Source organism: Neopsephotus bourkii, unplaced genomic scaffold, assembly GCF_033783945.1.
Source record: "Neopsephotus bourkii isolate Nb327-2 ecotype Australia unplaced genomic scaffold, CSIRO-AGI_Nbou_v1 NB_1572, whole genome shotgun sequence".
NCBI classification, from domain to species: domain Eukaryota; kingdom Metazoa; phylum Chordata; class Aves; order Psittaciformes; family Psittacidae; genus Neopsephotus; species Neopsephotus bourkii.
Window position 1 is genome coordinate 6,110,027 of NW_026902048.1, and position 22,206 is coordinate 6,132,232.

Sequence of the window (22,206 nt, forward strand, 5' to 3'; positions counted from 1 at the left end):
CAGGAGCTCAGTGCAAACTGCACCCCTGTGCCTCATGTCTTGCAGTTCTCCGGGGAGAGTGCCGAGCGAATGAAGAAAACATATGGCAAATTCTGCGGGCATCACAACGAGGCAGTAAATAACTTCAAGGATCTGTACTCAAAGGACAAGCGGTTTCAGGCATTCATCAAGGTAGAAGCTGATAGAACAGATAGAGTTGATGCAAAAAGCATGTGAGTGTTTTGCTACAGAACTGAACTTATCCTCTGTTCCATAGAAAAAAATGAACAGCTCCCTGATGAGGCGTCTTGGGATCTCTGAATGTATCCTGTTGGTAACACAGAGAATCACAAAGTACCCAGTCCTTTTACAAAGGATACTGCAGTACACCAAAGGTAGGGACCAGTTCATCAATTCTAAGCATGTATTTGTTCCTTCAGTGTAAATCTCTTGGATCCTTTTCAGCTGAAGCAGGTTTACTTGGAATAGGCCGACTAATCTGGTCATTATTGTCTTCTACTGCTGTAAAATGATAGCTCAATTTTGAATCTCCATTTAAGATAAGTTATTCAGGTGCCTTGATTTAGTTGTTATAAGTCTGTCTGTAGCTAATTATGGAGCAACATGCTTAGACTCCAAAGTCTCTCAGCTTGTTTGGTAATGGCTAAAATGTGTGGTTAATCTATGTGTTTCATCTGTACCATCTCATATACAGAGTATATTGGAATAGTTCCCAACCCTGTATGTGAAAGGTCTTATGAAATTTCCCTTAAGGGGGAAGAATTAGGCTGTTTCATGAAAGTATTAAAAAGTTATAAAGTGAGAATTTGGGATAGAGAGAAGGAAGAAAGGAAAATCGGGAAGTTAAGACTCCACATGGATGAATTGAAATTGAGGTGTTTCTTTTTGTCGTTCACAGAAAACGAAGTGGAACATGAAGACCTGACTCAGTCATTAAACCTGGTTAAAGATGTGATTGCTGCAGTCAACAGCAAAGTCAGCAATTATGAAAAGAAGATGCGTCTTGGTGAGATTTACAGCCGGACGGATAGCAAGTCCATCATGAGGATGAAGAGTGGCCAGATGTTTGCAAGAGAGGACTTGAGGCATCGGAAGCTCATCCGAGATGGGCCTGTCTCACTAAAAAATGCAGCTGGTCGGTTAAAAGGTAAGACTAATAACCTGCCTTCAGCCAAGAGAGGATGCAGTACACTCTCTATGGATGTAGGATTAGTGCTCAGATTGGTGTCTCTAGCCTTTATTCTTCTGCTTTGAGAGATTTTGATAGCAGCTTTCCCCGTGCTGTTCACTCCCTTCTCATCGCAGCATTTCTGATTCCTCGTGTTGTTTCTGGGGTGATAGATAGCTGCTTTTCCTTCTGGTGACTATGCCTGCTGAAGTCTTGGTTTGCATTGACACCTCAGCGCATCAGCTAAGGAGCAGAGTTGCTGAGGTATCCTTCGGGCCAGGAGAACATGATGGGGCTGTAGTTACCCCAAGCACTGAGTCAGATCTCCGTGCCACCATGCACATGTGCAGTGACTGGTTCCAGGAAGTGTGCTTGCTGCATCTGAAACCCAACCTCAGCTTCCCGCTGGCCCTGCCCACCAGGAGCACAGTGTTCCCGTTCCTCTAAGGTCTGCAGTGGGGCTGCTCAGGCTTAGCATCACCATCCCAGTTTCACTGGAGGTGCAGAGAGCTGCGCCAGGCATCTGTTGCTCTTGAACCTCTTGAGCTGCTGATGCAAACTGTTGGGGAGAGGTGTCCCTGCAGCTGCCTGTTGTTAGGTCAGTGTTTTCTTGAATTACTTGTCATTTGTTATTGGATGGAAATAGTTTTTCTGAGGTGCTGTGCTTTGCTGCACACTGCAGTTCTCTACTGAATTAAACACTGAATATCGCAAGGGAGCCTTCAGCAGGGACCACAGTAAGAGTAAGAGCAGACAGGGCTGTGTCTCAGGCTTGGTAGGAAGGCTGGGCTTTTCTTCTTTCATTCCAGCTGATTAAGCTGATTAAACTACGGTACTTGGGCATGAATGGGAGCTGGTAGCCTGGTGCTGCTGAGCAGTGAAGCAGTGATAACATGAGATTCCACATTGGGTATGATTTACTTTGAGGTTATGGAAACAGGAAGTTTACAGATGGTTTCTAGGCCCCCAAGAGTATTTCTAACTTTAGATGGTGGATGGAGCAAGTTCTGCTGTTGTGAAATCTTGTGAGCAGTACAGGCTCCATTTGCATTTCTTAAGTGATAGAAGTGCATAAATATACATCTGTTTGCAGTGCAAGCTCCCAGTGAAAGCAGGGCCTGCAGACAAGCTGCAGAGCCCACGGAGAGAGCAGCTACTTCATACGTTCAGGGTATTTTGCAGGATTTGAAATGGAGCACAAAAAAAGCATATCAAGAACTTTTCTTAGAGGGTTTTAGCATTTCCCCTCTTGCAAAGTGTGTAGGCAATAGAGAAGCTATAGGCAAATGTCGACTTCAGTAAACGTCCCAGAGCTTTGAGTTCATTTTGCAGCTTTAATTTAAGTTTGGTGTTTCTCTTATTTGGAACAGATCCTGTCTTCCCAAAACAAAATGGAAGGAATTACCCACCGGATGGTTTAACTCTCTGGTTTGCTTCCTCTCTGTCACAAGATTTCCAAAGTACATTACACAAAACTTCTTTGTACTGAGGGCTCTGGGTGGGGCATTATAGAATCATAGAACCATTTAGGTTGGAAGACACTTTAAGATTGTCAAGTCCAAGTGTTAACCTACTACTGCCAAATCTGCCACTAAGCCACGTGCCTCAGTGCCGCATCTACCCATCTTCTAAATGCCTCCAGAGATGGTGACTTCAGTGCCATGAGCAGCCAGTTTCTCCAGGAGAATGCAGTGGGAACTGGTATCAGAAGCTTTACTAAACTCTAGGTAGACAACATTCACTGCCTTTCCCTCATCTACTGAGTAGGTCACCTTGTCATAGTAAGAGATCACATCAGTCACGCAGGACCTGCCTTTCAGTATGCTGACTGGGCCTTATCATCTTGTCCTGCACATGGCTGGTGGTGGCACTCAGCATGATCTGCTCCATAACCTTTCCTGCCACTGAGGAAGTTATTGACAGGCCTATAGTTCCCCAGATCCTCCTTCCGGCCCATCTTGTAGGTGGGGGTCCCTGTAGCTCACTTCCAGTCAACTGGGACCTCTCTGGTTAGCCAGGACTGATGATGAATGATGGAAAGTGGCTTGGTAAGCACCTGATGGCTCGCTCAGTACCCTTGGGTGGATCCCATCTGGCCCCATGGACTTATGTGTATCTAAGTGGTGTAGCAGGTCACTGACCTTTTCCCTTTGGATCATGGGGGCTTCATTCTGCTAATGAATATACTTGGCAGTTGCTGTGTAACTTTGCAATATGTCATTAAGAGACTTGGAAGGCTGTACGCGTACTCTGGGAAAACGCTGTATTCTGATTCAAAATCCTCTGTTGGCTTGATGTTTGCTTCCTTCTCCCATGAAACAAAGCCAGGTCCTGCATCTCGTGCAGGTTCTGTCAGCTCCCCTTGGAGCCAGCAAGCATTGTGTTTGTCTGTGAGCAGAATTAGTGGTGCCTCCTCAAGTCAGTATATCCTGGGAAAGAAACTGCAGCTGACAAATGTTGTTATTGCATGATAATTTACACTCCACAAACCACTCATCAGGAGAGCCATAAAACCCAAAACTTCCTGTGCTGATATTTTGCTCAAGGGCTAAAATATTGATTGTATGAGAAAAGAGGGCTTCTATTTAGTAAGTGTCTCTGGCTTTTGCTGTTAGGCTGATATCCTAGCTGTTAGAAAGCATGGGGCTGGAGAGGAGCACCCCTGCTCCAACAGATGAGAGAAGATCCTACAGGTTTCCTGTGTGCTGTTGTGTTCTCCTTAACCCATAGTTGGCTCAGAGCTAACCTGGCATCTCCAGGAGCTGCCTCTGTTCCTCTTTCTAACTGGGAGGTTGACCCTGCTTCCAGGCTTTGCAAAAGCAGCCCTATCCCTCCCAAGCACTGGTGTTATTAAAAGAACTCTGCTTTGGGGTGGGTTGCATGGTTATACTGCACTGGTGTGCTCTTTCTTTTGCAGAAGTCCAGGCTGTTCTCCTCTCTGACATGCTCGTGTTCCTTCAGGAGAAGGACCAGAAGTACGTCTTTGCCTCACTGGTAAGGCTTCAACCTTTAGTCCCCCTTTGTTTTCTATGTTAGAGACCCTTGATGTGTGTTGTGCAGTGAACAAGCTGTAGCCTGCTAAACAACTTAATTTTCTTGCCTATAACATTTCGTTTGCTGAATGAACTGCAGTCTTTTTAATTGGAAAACATGTCTTCATGCCCAGCCTTTCCTTTCTGCAGTGCTGTGGCACAACTGATAATTGGCCTTGAAAACCTGCTTGTCACTTGATACACTCACTGCTTTTCAGTTTGTGCAAATTAAAGCAGTGATTGGGGTAGGAGGGAGCAGTGGGATAATACAAACACTGTAAAAATTAACCTTAGCAGAAGGAATATATTGTGAGCTGCTGTGGGGGTGGGGTGCTGAAATGCCACTGTTGTAAATTCAACAGAACAGCTTGAAAATAAATGTCAAAGGAGTAGGTTTGTAAGGCATAAGAACAAAACTGTTAGCTTTTGAAGACAGGCCTCATCAAAGGACGAGGCATACTGACCTGCTAAAGAAAGCCTAGCACCTAATTGACTCTGTTGGGGCTGTACCTTGCAGGCATGGTCTAGACTGGCTAAGCCTTGTGACCTTTCCACTCCATGAACATTTTGAAAGCTGATGATTTGTTATTGCAGTTCCACCAATGATCAGCACAGACTCAGTGCCCTGCGGGAGCGGGGTGCTGATTTACACACAAGTCTCGCTAGTGAACAGCCACCAACTCACCTCAGTCATAGCATCCTGTAAAAGGCACAAAGGAGCTGACTCATCTGCGGATGACACAACAGCAAAAGGTCCTTTCAGCCGAGCAGGCTGGTTGCACAGACCAGAGCACACAGTGAACGTCATCTTACACACAAGTCTTCTCCATCCGGAGTCAGCTCTGAGCTTCTGAGAACAGCAGGGGTTTTGTGGGATTTGAAAACAAGATGTTACTCCATCCTAGGGAGAGATTGGGAAGATAATGCCTGTGAAGCAGGCGCTAGCAAGCTGTGCTAAGTCTAAGGAGCTCTGATATTAATGACAGAGAGAGTGTGGGCAGGAGATGAGATCAAAGGTCTGCTGGAGTTAGAGCAAAACATGGGAGAGTTTGCAAAACCACAGGGTCAAATTTAAATTAATTCCTCGTTGAAATGGAACAGGGTGGAATTGCTTTTCCTACAAAACTACTGGAGGAAAGCAAACCCTTCCCTGTTCTTTGGCTCCCATTAAAATGATTTATTTTGTTAATTAGCTAATAGGTTCAGAAGACGTTTACAACCTGAGAGAGGCAGTAGTATGGCTACTGGTTATTCTCAATGCTAGTTTGCATGTGGGAACTAGCACTGTTCACCCTCCTCACCTGTTTCTTTCCCTCTGAAGGACCAGAAATCTACTGTGATCTCTCTGAAGAAGCTGATTGTACGAGAAGTGGCTCATGAAGAGAAGGGTTTGTTCCTCATCAGTATGGGTGTGAAAGATCCCGAAATGGTGGAAGTCCATGCCAGCTCCAAAGAGGAGCGTAACGGCTGGATACAGATCATTCAAGACACAATGAACACCATGTAAGCTATGAAGCTATTCTTGCAAGGCAGGTGATGCACACGGTCAGGTCCTGGTAGTAATTGAGCTATGTCTGTTGTCCAGGGATAAAGATGAAGACGAAGGAGTCCCCTGTGAGTCTGACTTTGAAAAGAAGGTGTCAGATGCAAAAGTGAGAGGACTGAAAGGTAAAACCCTGCCTGGAATAGAGCTGGGAAGTGGTTCTGAAACATTTACAGGAACTGCTATGTTGGAATTTGTGGTTGAGCTATGGCTTTTTTCAAATGAGGGAGAATCCAGCAAAGAACTGAAATCCTTGCTTGCACCTCACCTTGCTTGCATTACTTACCTTCTGAGCCTGGTGGGTGCTGTCGCTGTGCATGGTTGTATGGTTCCTGAGGTTCCACTAGATGGGGCCAGTATCTTGGGAATCTCTCAGTTTTCTTGCCAGTGCTTTTATTTTCTTCATCTCTGTTTTCTGTTCACCCCCACAGAACAACTTCAGCAGAAGGATAAGCAGATCCTCCTCTTGCTGGAGGAGAAGGCCAAGATCTTCCGGGACATGGCAGACAGTTCTGTGCAGGAGGACATGCCAGGCTCCAGGCTGCTCTTCAGAGCCAACACAGAAGAGGCACCAAAAGGAGAGGCCATCATGAAAACTGCAATAAATGAAGGTGAGCAAGTGAGGATGACACGTTAATTGCACTAACCAATGGACCCACCTTCAGTGAAGCCATCCGTCCTCAACCAGCAGTTTTGGAGGGCAAATCTTCTCTTTATCAGAACAAAGCATAGATAAGGAGATATTGCTACTCACAGCATTGTCTCAGGTACAAAGTAATGAGGATCAGGAAAGGAAGCAGACATTGATGGCTGCTGGAAGAGGGCAGGAAAGAAATTAGCCATGCATTGAATCTGCACTGGGGTCAGGAGCAAAGAAAGAAAATAGCCATGCATTGAATCTGCACTGGGGTCAGGAGCAGAGCAGGATTTATCCTTGACTGAAATTTAGTCAGGCTTTTCTATGCTTCAGGCTCAGCAAGGTGTGAGAGCAGGGCTTGGGTTCCAGCTGTTGCACCTTGATGAGACACAGATACCATCATGCTTGTGGTATCTGTGAGGAGTAAGGCTTTTGACTAAGGTGTGATTTTTGGAGAGGCTAAAAATTATTAAACTGTGTTGTCAGAGCACACCAGGATTGCCTGGAGGAAGAGAGGGAGGTGTAAGCCTGTGCAGAGGTCTGTAGTGGAGTTAATGGTGAAGCAGACTGAGATTTTGCAGGGAGAATGCGTACTGTTCATAACATTGTCATAGAAACGTGGTTTCTTAGTACAGCAAAGCATGTGAATTTCTGATCTGAGCTCAGATTAAAATAGCTTAGAAGACCAAAATGGTCTTTAACAGAGATATTGTTGCTTTTTGTCAGTTGAACTGCTGCAAGACCTGGTGAACAGGAGCCTGGGCACTGCCCTCGGGCAGCAGGTCAGCAGCACTGCCATGGAACAAGAAGGAGGAGTTGGCCCCATCTCTCTCCCTAGAAGGGCAGAAACGTTTGGAGGATTTGACAGTCATCAGATGAATGCTTCCAAGTGTGAGTAGTTACATGTGTGCACATCAGCATTTGTTAATAATACATGTCATCATGTCCTCTTGCTTCAGGAGGACTCCAGCAGCTGGTGATTTGGGTTTCCAAACCCATGTCCAATAATAGTTGATCGATTAAATAACATATTAAAACCAAAAAATGCTTAGGTACAGGTGGAATGATGGTGCTGAGAAGCTGTGGCTACATGAGTATTAAACATCTGAACTCCTTACTCCTCTTTTTCCATGCACTAAGTCATCCTTACTCCTTTACTTACATTCCACATGAAAGCATTTGTCTTCTTAACAGTTTTATCATGTTATTATGGTTGTATCTGCAGCTCTGCTCTTCTTCAGTTATTTTCCATCAGGAGCCTGGTGCTGTTGTTTGTGAATGAATGAGGATACTGCTGAATCAAGCACCTTCTCCCCTGGCTCTGTTCTCTATGCATACAACTGCATGTGTTACTCCTGCAATTAAGTCTATCCCAAAGAAACGTGTGAATATTTATTTCAGCTGCACAGTTGGCTGCTTCCCAATGCTCTCTTTCTTTGCCCTGCTCACCAGAAACTTCCCTGTCCTCAAATTCCTTTCTCTGTGGTCTCTCTCATACTCCTAGTCCAGCCAGTTTTGCTGCGCTAGTGTCTGTCTCAGCGTTGGGATTGTTGGACCTCGTCTGACCTTCTGCATTAAAGGAGCAGTGTTAGCTCCAGACAGTCAGACATGAGAAGTATGTAGAGGTTTTCCCAGCTCTATTGGAAAGCTGCAAAGCCCTCCACAGGCCTTGTCATCATAATGACAAATAGATTCACATAGGGTTGTTTAGGGTTCTGCCTCCATGTGTAGCAGTGATGAATGGGACAACCGCAGGCTATCCAGCTCTAGTTTTTTCTATAGAAATGTCCTCTTTTGGATTAGATTGTAATTCAGTAGTTGTAGGGTCTTGGGAGAATTTGGGGAAAATATGCAGGGTCTGTTTGTTCAGCTGGAGGGCAGGAGGCATGAAACCTGGCTTTGATCTCAGATCTTCTGTTCACAACCTTGAGCAAGGCTTATAACCTGACTCCCCTTCGTTCTCCCCTCCAGCAAAGCAGAAGGGAGGTGTTTCCTCCTGCAGAGAGGTGGAAGGTCCCAGGACGTGGCGCAGGAGAGAAGGTCTGTTAGGAGGACTTGAGGGTCAGCCTTTAATAGCAAAGCCTGCCTGGGGGGTGGTGGGAGGAGAGGGCCTTTGCACTAGGTGCGTTGTCCTTCACATTGCTGCAGATGCAGGTGTATGTAAAGTTGTTTATCATTACAAGAGTGACAGCTGGGACGTTACCACTGCAGGTGTGGGTTTTCCCCATCTCAGCCAGTAAGGGAAGTGCAAGAGTCTTGGAAAGAGCTTGAGGACTAAGAGCTGTGTCACTCCTTCACTGCCCATGAGCAGAAGGGCAGTGTGGAGGGTTGCAGCCCTCCTGGCCTCATAAGTCAGTTCAGTCCTGCTCAGAAGCACAGATATTATCCATCCAGGGAAGTCAGAGATAAAGATATCCCTTGATAGATACAGGTTGAAGATAATTGAGGTTAAGGAAAAACTAGCATAAAATTACACAAGGCTATTGCACAGCAGTATCTGACCCAGTAAATTGCACTTGCACGAGAGAGGCATTGAAACTATACCTGCAATAATATACCCTGATATGAGACTGTTGCTGTTCTCCATCTGCTCTTACTCTGCCTCATGTCTTCTCAGCAAGTATTCTTTGGTAGCAGACAGCAGCACAGGGGCTGGACAAAGCACCGATGAATGAGTGTGCTGAATGTATCAGCACATTGTCTGAAACCAAAGTCAGTCCTTATCTGAATTCACAGCCACTATTTGTGGTGCTGCTGACGTGTTCCATGTGTGTAGGGAGCAAATGCATTTAGTTAAAAGTGTCAAAAGCTCTGTGCCCCCTTTTGTGAAACATCTAAGTTTCCTGTATTAAATTTCTCCAACATTAGCAAGTTTATATGGCTTAAAATGTTGAATAACCAGTGGCAATGCTGGCTTCTTCCTTTAGGTGGAGCGAAAGATGAAGGCGAGGATGCTCAGGACCTTCGGAGAACAGAGTCAGACAGCATTTTAAAGAAGGTATCCCTCAGTTTATCTGTCTGCTGCCACTGAGTTCAGATTTGAAGAGAGTTGCAGTTTTAGTCTTGGAAAAGCCTGAATTTCTTGACAATTAGATGTATCCTAATAAGTCAAAATAAAACAAAATTGGAAGTATGCAGCCAAAACTACTTTGCTATAGCTAAAATCCTGACTTGAAGATCATTGCAAATCAGTTGTATTCCTTTGTGGCACAGGTTATCTGCCATCTGTCTGCAGATCAGCTGAAGCATGTGTTTAATTATGCATCATTATGGAAATGCTAAGGTCAACTATAACCTTGCACCTATTCTTGCTGTGGATTGATGCATCATATAACTAGAAAATAATCCCTAATTAACATTTTATTAGATATGATTTTAACTTGCCTAAAAAACGTGCAATGAATTCTCAAGAATGGAAGATGGGCGCAGGGGGGTTAGTGGGTCTGTCATTAGTTCAGCTTCAGAACACATTTGCTGTGATTTCTCATTGTCCTCATATTAAATCTGCTATCTTTTTATAGGGTGGAAATGCTAATCTGATGTTCATGTTGAAAAGGAATAACGAGGTAAGAATTGATTCCGTTGCTCAGCTGTTTCCTTCTTTTAAGTGGCGAGTGAATTTGTCTCAGTGTAGAAGAAACACATTTCATTTGCGGAAGTGCATGCAGACTTTTAAATACATTAAGTTAAACCCACCGTGTCATTTATTTGTTTAACCTTGGATGTTCAGACAGGGAATTCACTGATTGTCATCTGCTTGCCAGCAGGATGATATCTGCTGATTATAGGCAGCAAGGGTTAATTACCACTAGGATGCACAGGGCTGTATTTATTGTGCATCTGCAGACAGAGGGAGTTTAATTTTGTTGCAGGTGCAGTGAATGGGGCAATTAGATTTCTATTCTCCCTTTGATACACATTCATAACTCCCAATTAGCGTTAATGGCACAATGAGAAGCAGTTCTCAATGCTGGCTATCACACCACTACTGCAAATACTGCAGTGAGTTTTCTTCTTCTTAAAAGTAATTGTAGGATAGGAGAGATTCAGGGAAATTTTTAGCCAGGGATAGGGCATCACTTTGAAGTAGCTTGCTCTGTGTTGATGCATGATGCGTTCATGTTTACCTGTGTTTTCAGAGAGCCCCCATGAGCACACCTGCTACACTTGTGTGCCTGCTGTATTGCAGTTTTTCTGTTTAGTGACAGGGGGACTTGTTTGGGTCAGCCAAGGGTGGGAGAGTACAAATAGTCCATATTCATTTTCAGATATCTTTTTTAGCCCCTTGAGGTTCTTTCCAGGGAATTTTTAAGCAAACTGCTGGGTTTCATCCCAATTGCTCTGCTTGTTCCTGAGCAAGCAGGTTCTGTGGAAAATGGTTTGCAGAGACAACCCCAGAGTTCCCAAGGTGTCTGTGCTGTTCAGTGCTTCTGCAGATGTTTTCTACCCTGCTGCACTTATGTATAGGGAAGTGAGGAAGATGATGTCAGGCACCTCTTCGAGATATCCAAGGGATGTATTTATGCATTGAGGAATGATGCAGTCATTGCAGGTGAACAGTAAGAAAAAGGAAGGTGTAGAGGAGTGGCTGTACTTGTCAGACCCACCAGTGGGTTACAGTAGAAAAGTAGTAGGCTTTATGTGTACCCTGGCACCCAGTGAGATCTAATAGCAATGCTTTTGTTTTCTCGCAGCAGGTCCTCCAAACCATTACCAGCCTCCATAAGCTGCTCAGTGCTTTGCAGGTAGGCTTAGCCATTCACCCTGCTTCTGCATGCTATATGCCCAAACTGCACATCGTGCTTCACCCCCATCTCCCCTTCCCCTTTGCCTGTCACATCTCTGTGCAGCTGAATGCTCCACGGCCAGCATTGCCATCAGGTCATAGGAATGAGCTGATGCCTATGTGGGAGAAAAAGTGGTTTGATGCAGCACCCTGAGGTTTCCAGGGGTGGAACCTCTTTCTGTGGAGAGGGTGCTGCAGTGGTTTGTGTCCCCTCTCTCCTAGGGTGTTGTGCTGCAGCAGGACACCTACATCGAGGACCAGAAGCTGGCTTTGAGTGAGAGGGCTCTGACCCGAAGCTTCTTCCGGCCAACCTCACTGCTGGAGCAGGAGAAGCAGCGCAACCTGGAGAAGCAGCGCCAGGAGTTGGCCAACTTGAAGAAGCAGCAGACGCAGCACCAGGAGGAGAGGCGGAGAAAAGAGAAGGAGTGGGAAGTTCGGGAGAAGGAGCTGGCGGAGCAGGAGGCCCATTTGGCCCAGCGAGAGGAGCAGGTCCAGAGAGGGTGGCAGGAACTTGAGCGGGAGCGAGAGGAGCTGCAGGTGAAGAAGGCCTCCTACCAGCTTGACCTGGAGAGGCTTCGCACGGCACAGAAGCAGCTGGAGAGGGAGAAGGTGCAGTTCAAGCAGGATGTGGAGCGGTTAGCTCAAATGCGGCAGGAGTCAGACCACAACCAGGTAAATGATGCCAATGGCCAGGCTGCTGGGGAGCCATCCATTCCCTGCTGGGAGCTCCCAGCTAGCTCCTAAGCCAGTGGCATGCCAGCAGGGATAGACACGCACCAGTCCAGTCCTAGACATGCCAGGCCAGGTATTAAAACTGGCTCTTCACTTGCATATGATGTGCTGGGCTGCATTTCTTGCATCTCCAGAGCTGCCAGTGTTGATGCAGCATGGTGTATTCAGGCCAGTCCTGAGCAGTAGGTGCTTAAAACAGCCTGAGCACTGCTCACTTTCCTGTGCTGTTTGTTGGTGGATGGCTTGCAGAGAAGATGCTGTAGGCAGTCCAGTGCCTAGAAGGTCGATACTGCCTTTGACTTTGGCCTTCACCCCATGGGGGCTGAGCTCTGGGGAGCAGTCAGGTAGATGAGATGTCCTTTTCAGCTTGAGCATTGTGAGTTACCTGCACCCTCCAGCTGCCACAAAAGCCACTTGTGAAGCTTTTAACTGCAGGAGAAGCCTGTTTGCACACTTACATCCATCTCCAGAAGTATTCTGGGTACCTAGCAGAGATAGGCGTTGTCTGTGTCCTAAAGAGACTGGGCACCTGAGCGAGCAAAGGTTCTCAGCTCTGCTGCAAGAGGCCTCTAGTACCTGGCTGCCCACAGATCTTGTCTGTGCAGTTTTCTGCAAGCTGGGGTTTATCTTTCTTAGACCTGTGTCTGACTGAGGAGAGCAAGCATCCGTAGGCAAAACATAGGTTGAATTTGATCCTTAAGCCTGTTGTTGATCATTTGTTTGTTTGTAACTCGCTAATTTTCAGTGTAATTTGCTTACAGCTGTAGCAGAATTAGTTTATAAATGTTGGCTTGTGGGATGGAAATGATTTTGGGTGCCTGAATGGATTAATTGCAGAGCTCGGCAGTGAGCTCTGAAAAGCAAATCATCAGAGGAGGGCTTGCTCCCTCCCACCCTGGTTCCTGATCAGGCCAGTTGTTTTCTGAGCACACAGTGAAGCTGTTCCAGCATCGAGCACACATAGACATGCAAGGGGCATGGATGCTATGGGAGAGGCCGAGAGGTAAAATAGCTGCGAGGGGGATTAGAAGGAAGCACCTTTTTGAGGCAGGTATCTCGCTGACATTTCAGAGCTATTAATAGAGGGTTTGGTGAGGCTTTGTTGAGCTCTTGTTTTGATCTTCCCTTTGAATGTTAGGGCTCAATTACATCCTGAGACAGCCGTTAGGGGGAAAAAAAATAGAAGGCAGGAAAACTGTTTTGCTTTCATGTTTTGCTTGGGAAGGCTTGCTTTGACCCATGCCGCTCCAGTGCTGCGTGCTGGCGTTCCCCTCCCGTAGAGGCACGCTTCTCCTTGGCCTCCTGCCACCGTCTGTGTGCACAAACGGTGCAGGGTGAGTCTTGGTATTGAGATCTTAGAGAATGTTTGCCCTTGGCTTGTTGATACATAGCATAGTACATGTAGGAGCAAAAGATAACTGGAGCGTTACTCTTTATATGCCTCGTTTCTCTGTCTTAAACTGAGAGGGCTCCTCTCTTTGCTTTGCATGGACAAAGACCATTTTTTTGCTGATGAATGGGATGGATGTTCACAAGAATAGCCTGTTTCTGAGTGGTCTGGGACACACCTTGCCTATCTAGTTTCTCTGCTAGCCCCTTTCATGCCCTAATGAAACACCTTTCCTTTACAGGTTTCAAATCTACACGAGAAACTTGCAAGAGTCTCCTCCCAGTCCAGCATTGATGAGTCCTCCAAGCAGAAGAGCCCTTCCCTTCCTAAACAAGGTCACTTTGATGCAGAACTGTCTGTTTCCCCTAAAAGGAACAGTCTTTCAAGGACACACAAAGAGAAAAGCACTTTCCATTTGCTTAGCACAACAAACCAGACTAACAAGGCAGCTGAGGAACAGCCCCAGATGCCTACTCGCCTCTTCAGTTTAGCCAAACCAAAGGACAAGAAGGAGAAGAAGAAAAAGGGCCGGGGACATCGCTCCCAACAGTCTGGTGAGTGTCAGGGGAGGTCAGACATGTGTTTTGAAGATTGCTGAGCTGGCATTTTGCTCCAGCCGTTGAACTTGTGGAAGCCATGAAACCTTGGATGTAGATAACACAGGGATGGAAGATCATCAGCTGTGATGAGTGGAGTCCTGACTTGAAGTCTTGTGTGGGCTTTCCTCTGTTCTGCAGCCCCTGAGATTGTCAGAGGGACACACTCTGCTCCTTGTTCCTTTCCTGTACCATCCAAGCAGCCTCCATGGGCTGAATTCTTCCTTTACTTTTCAGCTTGCCCTGCTTTGTGGAGGAAAATGTCCTGCTTCAGTGTATGGGCTTTCATGAGCTGCTGCTGGGATGCTCCTGGCCGTTGCACCCCCTGACGTGTTACTGTCTGCTTTAACTCTGTTCTAGTTTGGAAGTGGTATCTGCAACCTTTCTGGTGGCCTCTCCCTTCCTCTCAAGCCAGTCTGTCTTGTCTCTTGATCTGAAAAGACAGAGATGGTAGTTTTGCATCCCCTTAGGACATAGTTCTGAACCTCAAACCTCTGACCCACATGAAATAAAATCTCAGGCCCTCAGCTTTATCTCCGTAGTAACTCACTGTTTTCTAACTTGTGCCAGGGAAGCTCACCAGTTATGAGATGTTATTTCAAGGTAGCTCGTCAGAGAACTGGATGTCTTTTTAAGGTGCCCAGTGGATTTGGCAGCCAGCGGGGTTTCCATGCATGTGGAGTCCCCGCTCTGCCTGCTGTATTCCCATAGTGATTCCCACTTGTTCTTTTGTGCTGCAGATTCTCACTCGTCAGAAGCACCTCCAGAGGGTGAGGAGATCTTCTGCTGAGCACGGATGGTTCCATTGGTCACTCTCAGCGTTGGTACATCTCCCTGCCTGCTCCACAGCACGGTGCTGGTGCCTGCATCTGACGAGCATCTGGAGGTTTTATATATAACACATTGCAAAGTCTGTTCAGTGGTGGGAAAGGGCCTCTCTCCTGTGGTTTTGGGTGAATTCTCACCTTAGAGGCTGACTGCATGGCAAATAGTACCGTCTCTCTGTGCAAACCTTGGGTTCAATGGATTGGGATAGATGTTTTCTGTCTCTTCTTACTGCTGAAGGACGAGAGAACATAGCCTTAAGGGGTCTGTGCCTTCAAATTCCCCTTTTCCAGGGAACATAACCAAAACCAAGCATTTAGCAAAAGATTAGGACTCTACAAATGGTGCGTATACACTGGCATATATAGATATACTGTATATATACATATATGTATCTATGTATCCACTGGGATATGCTTACAGTCTGTACAGCCAAGCTTAGCTTGGCCCATGGGGATAGATGATACCTGATGACTTTCAGGAAGTGTGTAGATATTAAATATCTTGCCCTTACTGCTCCTGTTGTAATGTCATTGACTTGCACACCTCTTTTGTGCTCGTGTTATAGGGACTGTTTGGTTTCAGAAAGGTATTTACACCAGGAAGCAGTAACAGCAAAAATCCAGAGGGAAAAAACTCAAATTTCAAGCTATTCCAAAAGATTTCCATGGGGCAGAGGGATTTAAATGTCAAACTGTTTCCAGAATCAAGCAGAATGGCTTTGGGTATATTCAAAACACTGCAGAAAAGAGCAATTTGATAGGCTTGTAAGGCAACCCCAGGGAGCCAGAGCAGACGGTGCTCAAGTGGGAACAACTCTAAGCAACATCTTTTTTTATGCAGTCTCTTTGAGCTCCAGGTCATTCCTTCCCATCCCCTAAGGAGCTTTTTCTTGCCAGGATGTAGTTCTTCAGTTGCATTTGACATCCGTTCATTACGAGCGTGATGACTTGCTGGAGAGATGGCTGCAAATCTGTTTTTAGGGATCTTTGTTCTGTTACTTGTGTATTTCCTGCCCCATTTTTTTGTGTTACTGTTGGGCTTCTGTTTCTCTGGATTTTGTCAGCTTCTCTTGCTGGTTTCCCAGGCAGAATGAGACAGCAGGAATTTCAGAGCACTTCAGTGAGACATCGCAGGTCAGGGCCTGAGAGTGTACTCCAGAGAGGCAGCCCCTCGTCCCTATGCTTATGCAGCACCATGCACTTATTAACCATTTATAGGGAGAAAAATCTATTCTCGTGGACAAAACCACTGTGGGATAAGTCCAAAGGTCCAGCATAGCAGCTCCGTTTCCACCACTAGGCTGAAAGTGTTGCCATCAACAGAAGGGGAAGGTCCAAGGGTGGCTTTTGCTGTGCTGACTGAGGAGTTTGTTCAGCTCTTGGATACAGGGCTGTGTTCAGCAGGGGAAGAGGAGTGCAGGGAGCCAGACTCTCTTCCAAAGTCGTTGCTCTTGCAGACCCTCTCAGGGGTGTTACCCCAGTGAACTTGTAAATGGTTATGAGATGCTATCAGCTTCAGAATAGCTCAAGGGTTTGCTCAGTTTGAAGCTTTCAAGTGCATTTCCTTTCCTACCAGTTCCTCTTTAAAAAACAACAGTATTTCTCCCTTTGCACTATTGTTTGATTTCAGTTTGCTCTCTGGCTTCTCACAAGCTCAGCCCACAGCAGTGTTCAGAGCTTGGTGCTGATGAGTATCAGTGAGGTGGGTGCTTAGATTGGTCTGTCTTGGTCAGTGCAGGAATCCTAAACTGCCTGCTTGCTTTTGAAGCTCTCTAAAACATTAAGATTTGAAGAACAAAAGGAAGAAAGGAAAAAGGTTTGAGACTTATTTTTATTTTGCCTTTTTTAACTATTATTTGGTGCTTGTTCTTACTTGCAAGCAGGGCTTGCAGAAATATTTATCTTTCTGTTTATTTGAAAGAGTTCTTTTTTAAAAAGAAGTTTACTTGGCTTTATTTTTTTATTTCTTTTGACATTGGCTTTTGTTTGGGGGTTCAAGGGATGGTTTATTTTGTTTTTGTTTTTGTTTTTCATTTTCCCCTTGTTTTTTTTGTTTTCTTACCAAAAGCTTGGTAAACCAAATGTTCTTATCTCTGGCTCTTACAAGACCAGGGTTTGGGCAGTGCTGCTTTGCAGCTCATGCCATGCTCAGAGTTACACGATTTCATCTGAGAGCTTTCTTTATGGCAGAGCATTCTTGGGGCTAAAAAGCCTGGATAAAGCAATGACTTTGGGCAAGACTCCTCCTATTAGTTAGTTTCTTTAAGTATTTTATTTAGGTTTTCTCATCCCTCTCAGAGGCAAGGAAGAAGCAAAACATAGAGCATCTCACAGTGATGCGAGGGTCCAGTCGCTTCTCCAGTGAGATACAGGCAGCTCTTCTGAACCTGAAGAGAGCTAAAGGAGGCAAGTGCTGGTGTTGTGGTGTTACGTTTTCATAAGAAAACCACCAATTTCAGAACATCTGCCCTGCTATTTATACACCTGCAAAAAGGACTGTGCCAAGCTGGAATCTTTGGAAACCAAAGCAGTGCAGGGCTCATTACTGCTGTGCAAACACACTTCAGGTCCCCAGTGTTTCCTGGAGTTCCCCTCAGTCTGTAACAGCCTTTGCTAGTATGAGCTTTTCTTTTTATCCCTCTGTCTTCTCCCCAGTCCCAACACATCTTGAATTCACAACATGGAAACGTCCCATGGCTTTGAGAAAGGCATCAGAAGGACTCAGGGCAACAGGGATCCGTCTGCCTGGCTTGAGCATCTCTCCTGGTCTGTGCAAATCAAAAAGAGCATTCAGTGCCCTAAGTGTGATATCCTAAGGTCCCTGTGCTTCCTTGTGAGAGCAAACAGAGGTGTGGGTCAGAAATACACTGACCAGAAATACTGCATATCAAAGCTGTTTGTGTCTTAAATTCTGGTGGACAGACCTTTGTCCCTGGAGGATGTATGTTACTGTATGATTCACTTTTTTGGAATGAAGCCTTTACTCCCACACTGCTTCCTCCTTCTTTCACCTTTAGGAAAGGAAGGGCTTGTTTTCATCTCTTCAGCCTTTTATTTTTCCCCGTCTCAGATTTTCTTTGGAAAGGCTTGGCAGAGGTTTCCAGAGTCAGGTTCCCACTCTGATCCCTGCAGGTTGTCTGCTAGAGCATGGTCCCAGCTTGACAGCACCAAAGTCTTTCCTCTTCCTGGCCTTAAAATTGCATTTTACTCCAGTTCCATGCCTGGCATCCATCCTGCAACGGTTGAAAGTGTTATTCCTTCAGCCCAGCCTGATGCTGTATCTACTTTCCAGAGCCAGTGCTTTTATCCCATTTGGAGTGCCCAAACCACCCTGATTCCCTTTGGTTCCTGGGACACAGAGCAAGCTTGAATATGTCTGTGTGATGCCATGTTGCTGGAGGGAGAAGAGAACACTGAGAGGGGTCTTGGAGCTTTCTGTGCTGGTGCTTCATGGAGGGGAGAAATCAGACTCTCTTTTCTTGGACATTTCTTTGCCTGTTCATCTTCACTGCCCAGCAGAAGGGTTTCAGTGACCAGGTTGCTGGGAGCACAGGCTCAGATGAAGTGCAGAAGTGGTCAGTATTACCTGGGGGTGCCAAAATACCCCAGAGATAAAGAGTAGAGCTGTAGCAAATGGTGTGAGACTCGATGGAGTTGTGTGGGGTTGGCCTTACCTTCTTTTAAATGAAGTGATCATCTCAACATGTACCTTGATGTCGGTTTGATGCCATAAAGCACTTTAAATGGAACTGGTCTTGTCCCTTGTTATTTTGGTTACATGGAGACAATCAGCTTTGCCATTGCTCCCCGCCTCTGCATCCCCAGCGAAATTTCAGCTCCAAGTAGGCATATTCCTGGTTTGGTTTGGCTTTACCCCAGGAGGGGAGGAAGGGCCAAGCTTTTTGTATCAGTTTTAGACCAGAATGGGTGTGAATCTGACTACACTCCCAGTGCAGACAGGGTGAGCGGCAGGACCAGAGAACTGGCTTCTGATGGCTCAGGTATATCCCCTGGGAGAGCCCATGCTGGTGTCACCATCAACCATCCTCACAGCGAGTACTGCTGCCGGTAGGGAAGCAGTCCCACCAGTGGTTTGCCCTCCACCTCCTTCTCCTTGGAGAAACCCAAAGCAAAGGAGATGTTGGTGGGATGTGACCAAGTGAAGTGAGGCCCTTTCCATGCACTATATCCATGCACTGTCCAGGCCATTGGAGACCTCCCAGGTACCATCCCTGGGGCAGGAGCTCTCACCACTCCTTCGGGTGAACTCTTCACACTTGAAGTTTGACCACTGCTGAGAAGCACAGTAATGCCATTAGCTTGTGCAGATCTGTACTGCCTTTCGAAGGCAAGAGCATCCGTGGAGTCCAATCATCTTTGCACCTTCTTGAGGCACTAGGCTATCTCAAAGCTGTTGAGGAAACACACAAATCCAGTCCTCCCAAAAGCCACCAAGTCAGAATAGGTTCACCAGGTGCCAAATCCCAAGGAAAATGTCTAGGATATGTGTGGCACGGGGCAGGGGAGGACTGGGCAGGGGGCACAAGAGAGAATCCACTAAAATCCCACAAAACATTCCTTGTTAACCAGAACTCTGGAAATTATTCTCCCTGCTGGCCAGGTTTGGGAATTTAACATAATTTAAGGCACCCTTTTAAATAAGGAAACCTCCCTGCTGCTCATAACTCTTGCTTCACTTGTCAGAAGGGGCAGCAAGCAATGATTCTTGATCCGGTGACACAGCTAAGCTTTAAAGATAGGTGAGCTGAACTGGCTTTTAATCCCATACACCTCGTGCTCTTCAGCCATGGGAAGCATGATGCCAGCTCTCTTCCCAGCTGCATCCTCAGGGCTGGGTGCCCTTCCTTTCCACACACATTTCACTGACACTGATGCTTTGCCCAAATATATCCAGCTTCCATTGCTTGGGGGGGTGGGGGGGAACAGGATAACAATCACTGCTTCGCATACAGCTACGAGCTTGGTATGTATTTAAGCTGTCTATAGGTATCCATCCTTTCCATGTTCTAAAGTATTTTGCTACTTTCTTTATTGATATTAAACACTGTCTCAAAACCAAACCCCATGAAACCCGTGTCCAGTTCAGCTTGCCTATGGTTAAAGTTTAGCCTGGAGTTTATTTTGTACTAATACGGAATGCACTTGAGTAATTCCCAGAGCGTTGAGGAGGTGTATTACAATAACCCGATATACCTCTGCTTTTGGTTTGTTTCTTAAAAAAATAAAAAGAAAATAAATAAAAATGCTTTGCATTTTCATGTTGAACCTGTTAAAAAGAAAAAAGTTAAAAAGTTGAAAAAAAAAAAGAATTTTTAAAGAAGAGGGTAAACCCTAATTGCTGTATGTTAATTTGTAATTATGTACAAAGTGAGCAGGTTATTGACTGTAAAATTCTTCAGTTTTTCTGTAACTTGCCAGAAACCATTAGGTTTTGTAACAGGCTTTTATTTATCTTCCTTTTTAGTTATTGGCATCAACCTCTTGTAAAGTCATTTTTTTCCTCTAAATAAATTTGATTTTAAGTCTGCGTTTTCTGCCCTGTTTATTTCCACACCTTTGGTTTTAGTGCTGTTGACTTGGTTGCACTGATGCCGAATGAGCAGACATCACCCTGACCTGCAATCAGATGTTTGCGCTGCTTTTATCATCTGGATTCCACTCTGTGCCCATTGGACTCTTTATTTCCCTTCTCCTACAAGACTTGTGTTTTGCTGGAGGGCTCAAGGCTCCTTGGGCGCTTTGTACAAGAAGAGAAAGTGTCATAGGCGCTGTCTCAGCCACTTCAGCTCTGTAACCTGGGATAAATGTCAGTCTGGTGGCTGCTTGTGCTGTGTGATGGCAGAGAGTGTCCCAGACACCAGGGGATTTATCTCATTTGGCGGAGAGAACTAAAGACCATAGCATCACAGACTGGTTTGAGTTGGAAGGGACCTTAAAGCCCATCCAGTTCCAACCCCTGCCACGGGCAGGGACCCCTTCCACTAGAGCAGGTTGCTCCAAGCCCCTGTGTCCAACCTGGCCTTGAGCACTGCCAGGGATGGGGCAGCCACAGCTTCTCTGGGCACCCTGTGCCAGCGCCTCAGCACCCTCACAGGGAAGAGCTTCTGCCTAAGAGCTCAGCTAAGTCTCCCCTCTGGCAGGTTCAAGCCATTCCCCTTGGCCTGTCACTACCAGCCCTTGTAAAAGCCCCTCTCCAGGTTTCCTTTAGGGCCCTTTTTGGCACTGCAAGCTGCTCTAAGGTCTCCCTTGAACTTTTTCACCAGATGAGATGCAGATGCTGCATCTCATCACAGGGATGGGGAGAGGAGGGATGTTTGCACACAGGATGCTTTATGTATTTCCTTATCCCCTACAATGGGAGGCCCAGCAGAAGCGTTCTAGCCCGTGGGGAGGTGAAGGTACGTGGTGTTCCAGTGTCTGCAGGCATCTGTCCAGGCAGAAGAGGGTGCCAAAAGTACAGAACCGGTGCAGTTTGCTCTGCAGCGCAATGGGGAGCCAGCAGAGAGGACCTGTGCCTCAAGTTTCTCCACCACCATTTTCTTCTCCCTGTAAAAGCAATCTCAGCTGCCCCTGTGCTGCTGGTCCTGCAGCATCCTCTCCCCAGTCAGAAGGAGCCAGGATACCTGCACCCTTCCTCTTCCCTTGCATGTTGATTGTGAGGCCAAGGAGCTGCTTCATTTCCATCTATGATTTTACTTGTCCTCAGAGGTGAGATAGGGAAAGAGAGAGGATGCTTGAGGAGAACCAGCACTGATCAAAGCCCCCAGGTCATGGACATAGCCTTGGCAATGCGGGGTTGCTTAACAGGCGCTGTTGGGAAACGCCAGCCCGCCCTCGCGTGCCCCACCAGCCAGCACTGCCCCCCCCCCCTCCGTGTGTGCTTTCCCCCCCTCTCCCCTTGCGCTGCTCCAGAAGCCTGACTCATGTCAACGCACCCAGCCCGGTCACGCAGCGCTCGCTCCGAGGTGGGCGTGAGGCAGGAGATGAAAGAGCCGGGTTATCGGCGGGGCTCAGTGCGAGCACCTCGTGGTGTTTGTGTTCCCCTTCCAACCAGCTCGCCCCTATTTACTGAGGCAGATAAAAGCTTTCTCCGAACCCTCGCCTCCTGTGAGCGCTGTTTCCCTGCGGCCCCTCCTGGCTCTGTAACCGGCTGTCCAACAAAGGCACCGCTCTGGGTACCCCAAGCTGCGGTACAACAAGGGTGGCTGCTGGGGTACAGGCAGTGCTGGTCATGGGAGGAGGGAGAGAGCATTTACTGATGGCAAATCGCATGCAGACAATCGAACTCCTGCTGAACCAAGCTCCTGAGGGCAAGGCCAGGCTGTGGAGCAGACCAGGCAGCCTGAGCTTCCCTGGTCCTGCACAGGACAACCAGACCCCCTCTGCTCCTGTAGGCCAGGAAGGAGAGCACAATGCGAACTGCCTTTGGCAGAGAACAAAAGTGAGGACCCCCCCTCCCCAGACCATCTCCATG

The 22,206-nt window shown here is 46.6% G+C and overlaps 1 protein-coding gene across 19 annotated transcripts in view; it reads left to right on the forward strand.

Moving 5' to 3' along the window:
• Positions 1–15,846, forward strand: part of AKAP13 (A-kinase anchoring protein 13) — a 208,370-nt gene extending 192,524 nt beyond the window's left edge. For 11 of the 19 annotated variants that reach the window (XM_061371300.1, XM_061371298.1, XM_061371308.1 and 8 more), the window contains 15 exons: positions 46–171; positions 257–374; positions 899–1,147; positions 4,086–4,162; positions 5,522–5,703; positions 5,786–5,868; positions 6,175–6,354; positions 7,107–7,271; positions 8,352–8,420; positions 9,308–9,378; positions 9,902–9,946; positions 11,075–11,125; positions 11,389–11,838; positions 13,530–13,842; positions 14,625–15,846. In XM_061371300.1, coding sequence (XP_061227284.1) covers positions 46–171; positions 257–374; positions 899–1,147; positions 4,086–4,162; positions 5,522–5,703; positions 5,786–5,868; positions 6,175–6,354; positions 7,107–7,271; positions 8,352–8,420; positions 9,308–9,378; positions 9,902–9,946; positions 11,075–11,125; positions 11,389–11,838; positions 13,530–13,842; positions 14,625–14,674 — 2,229 coding nt within the window. In that variant the 3' untranslated portion in view covers positions 14,675–15,846. The remainder of the gene's footprint in view (positions 1–45; positions 172–256; positions 375–898; positions 1,148–4,085; positions 4,163–5,521; positions 5,704–5,785; positions 5,869–6,174; positions 6,355–7,106; positions 7,272–8,351; positions 8,421–9,307; positions 9,379–9,901; positions 9,947–11,074; positions 11,126–11,388; positions 11,839–13,529; positions 13,843–14,624) is intronic. The other 8 variants (XM_061371304.1, XM_061371317.1, XM_061371310.1 and 5 more) reach the window with 5 other exon arrangements.
• Positions 15,847–22,206: the final 6,360 nt, after the last annotated feature.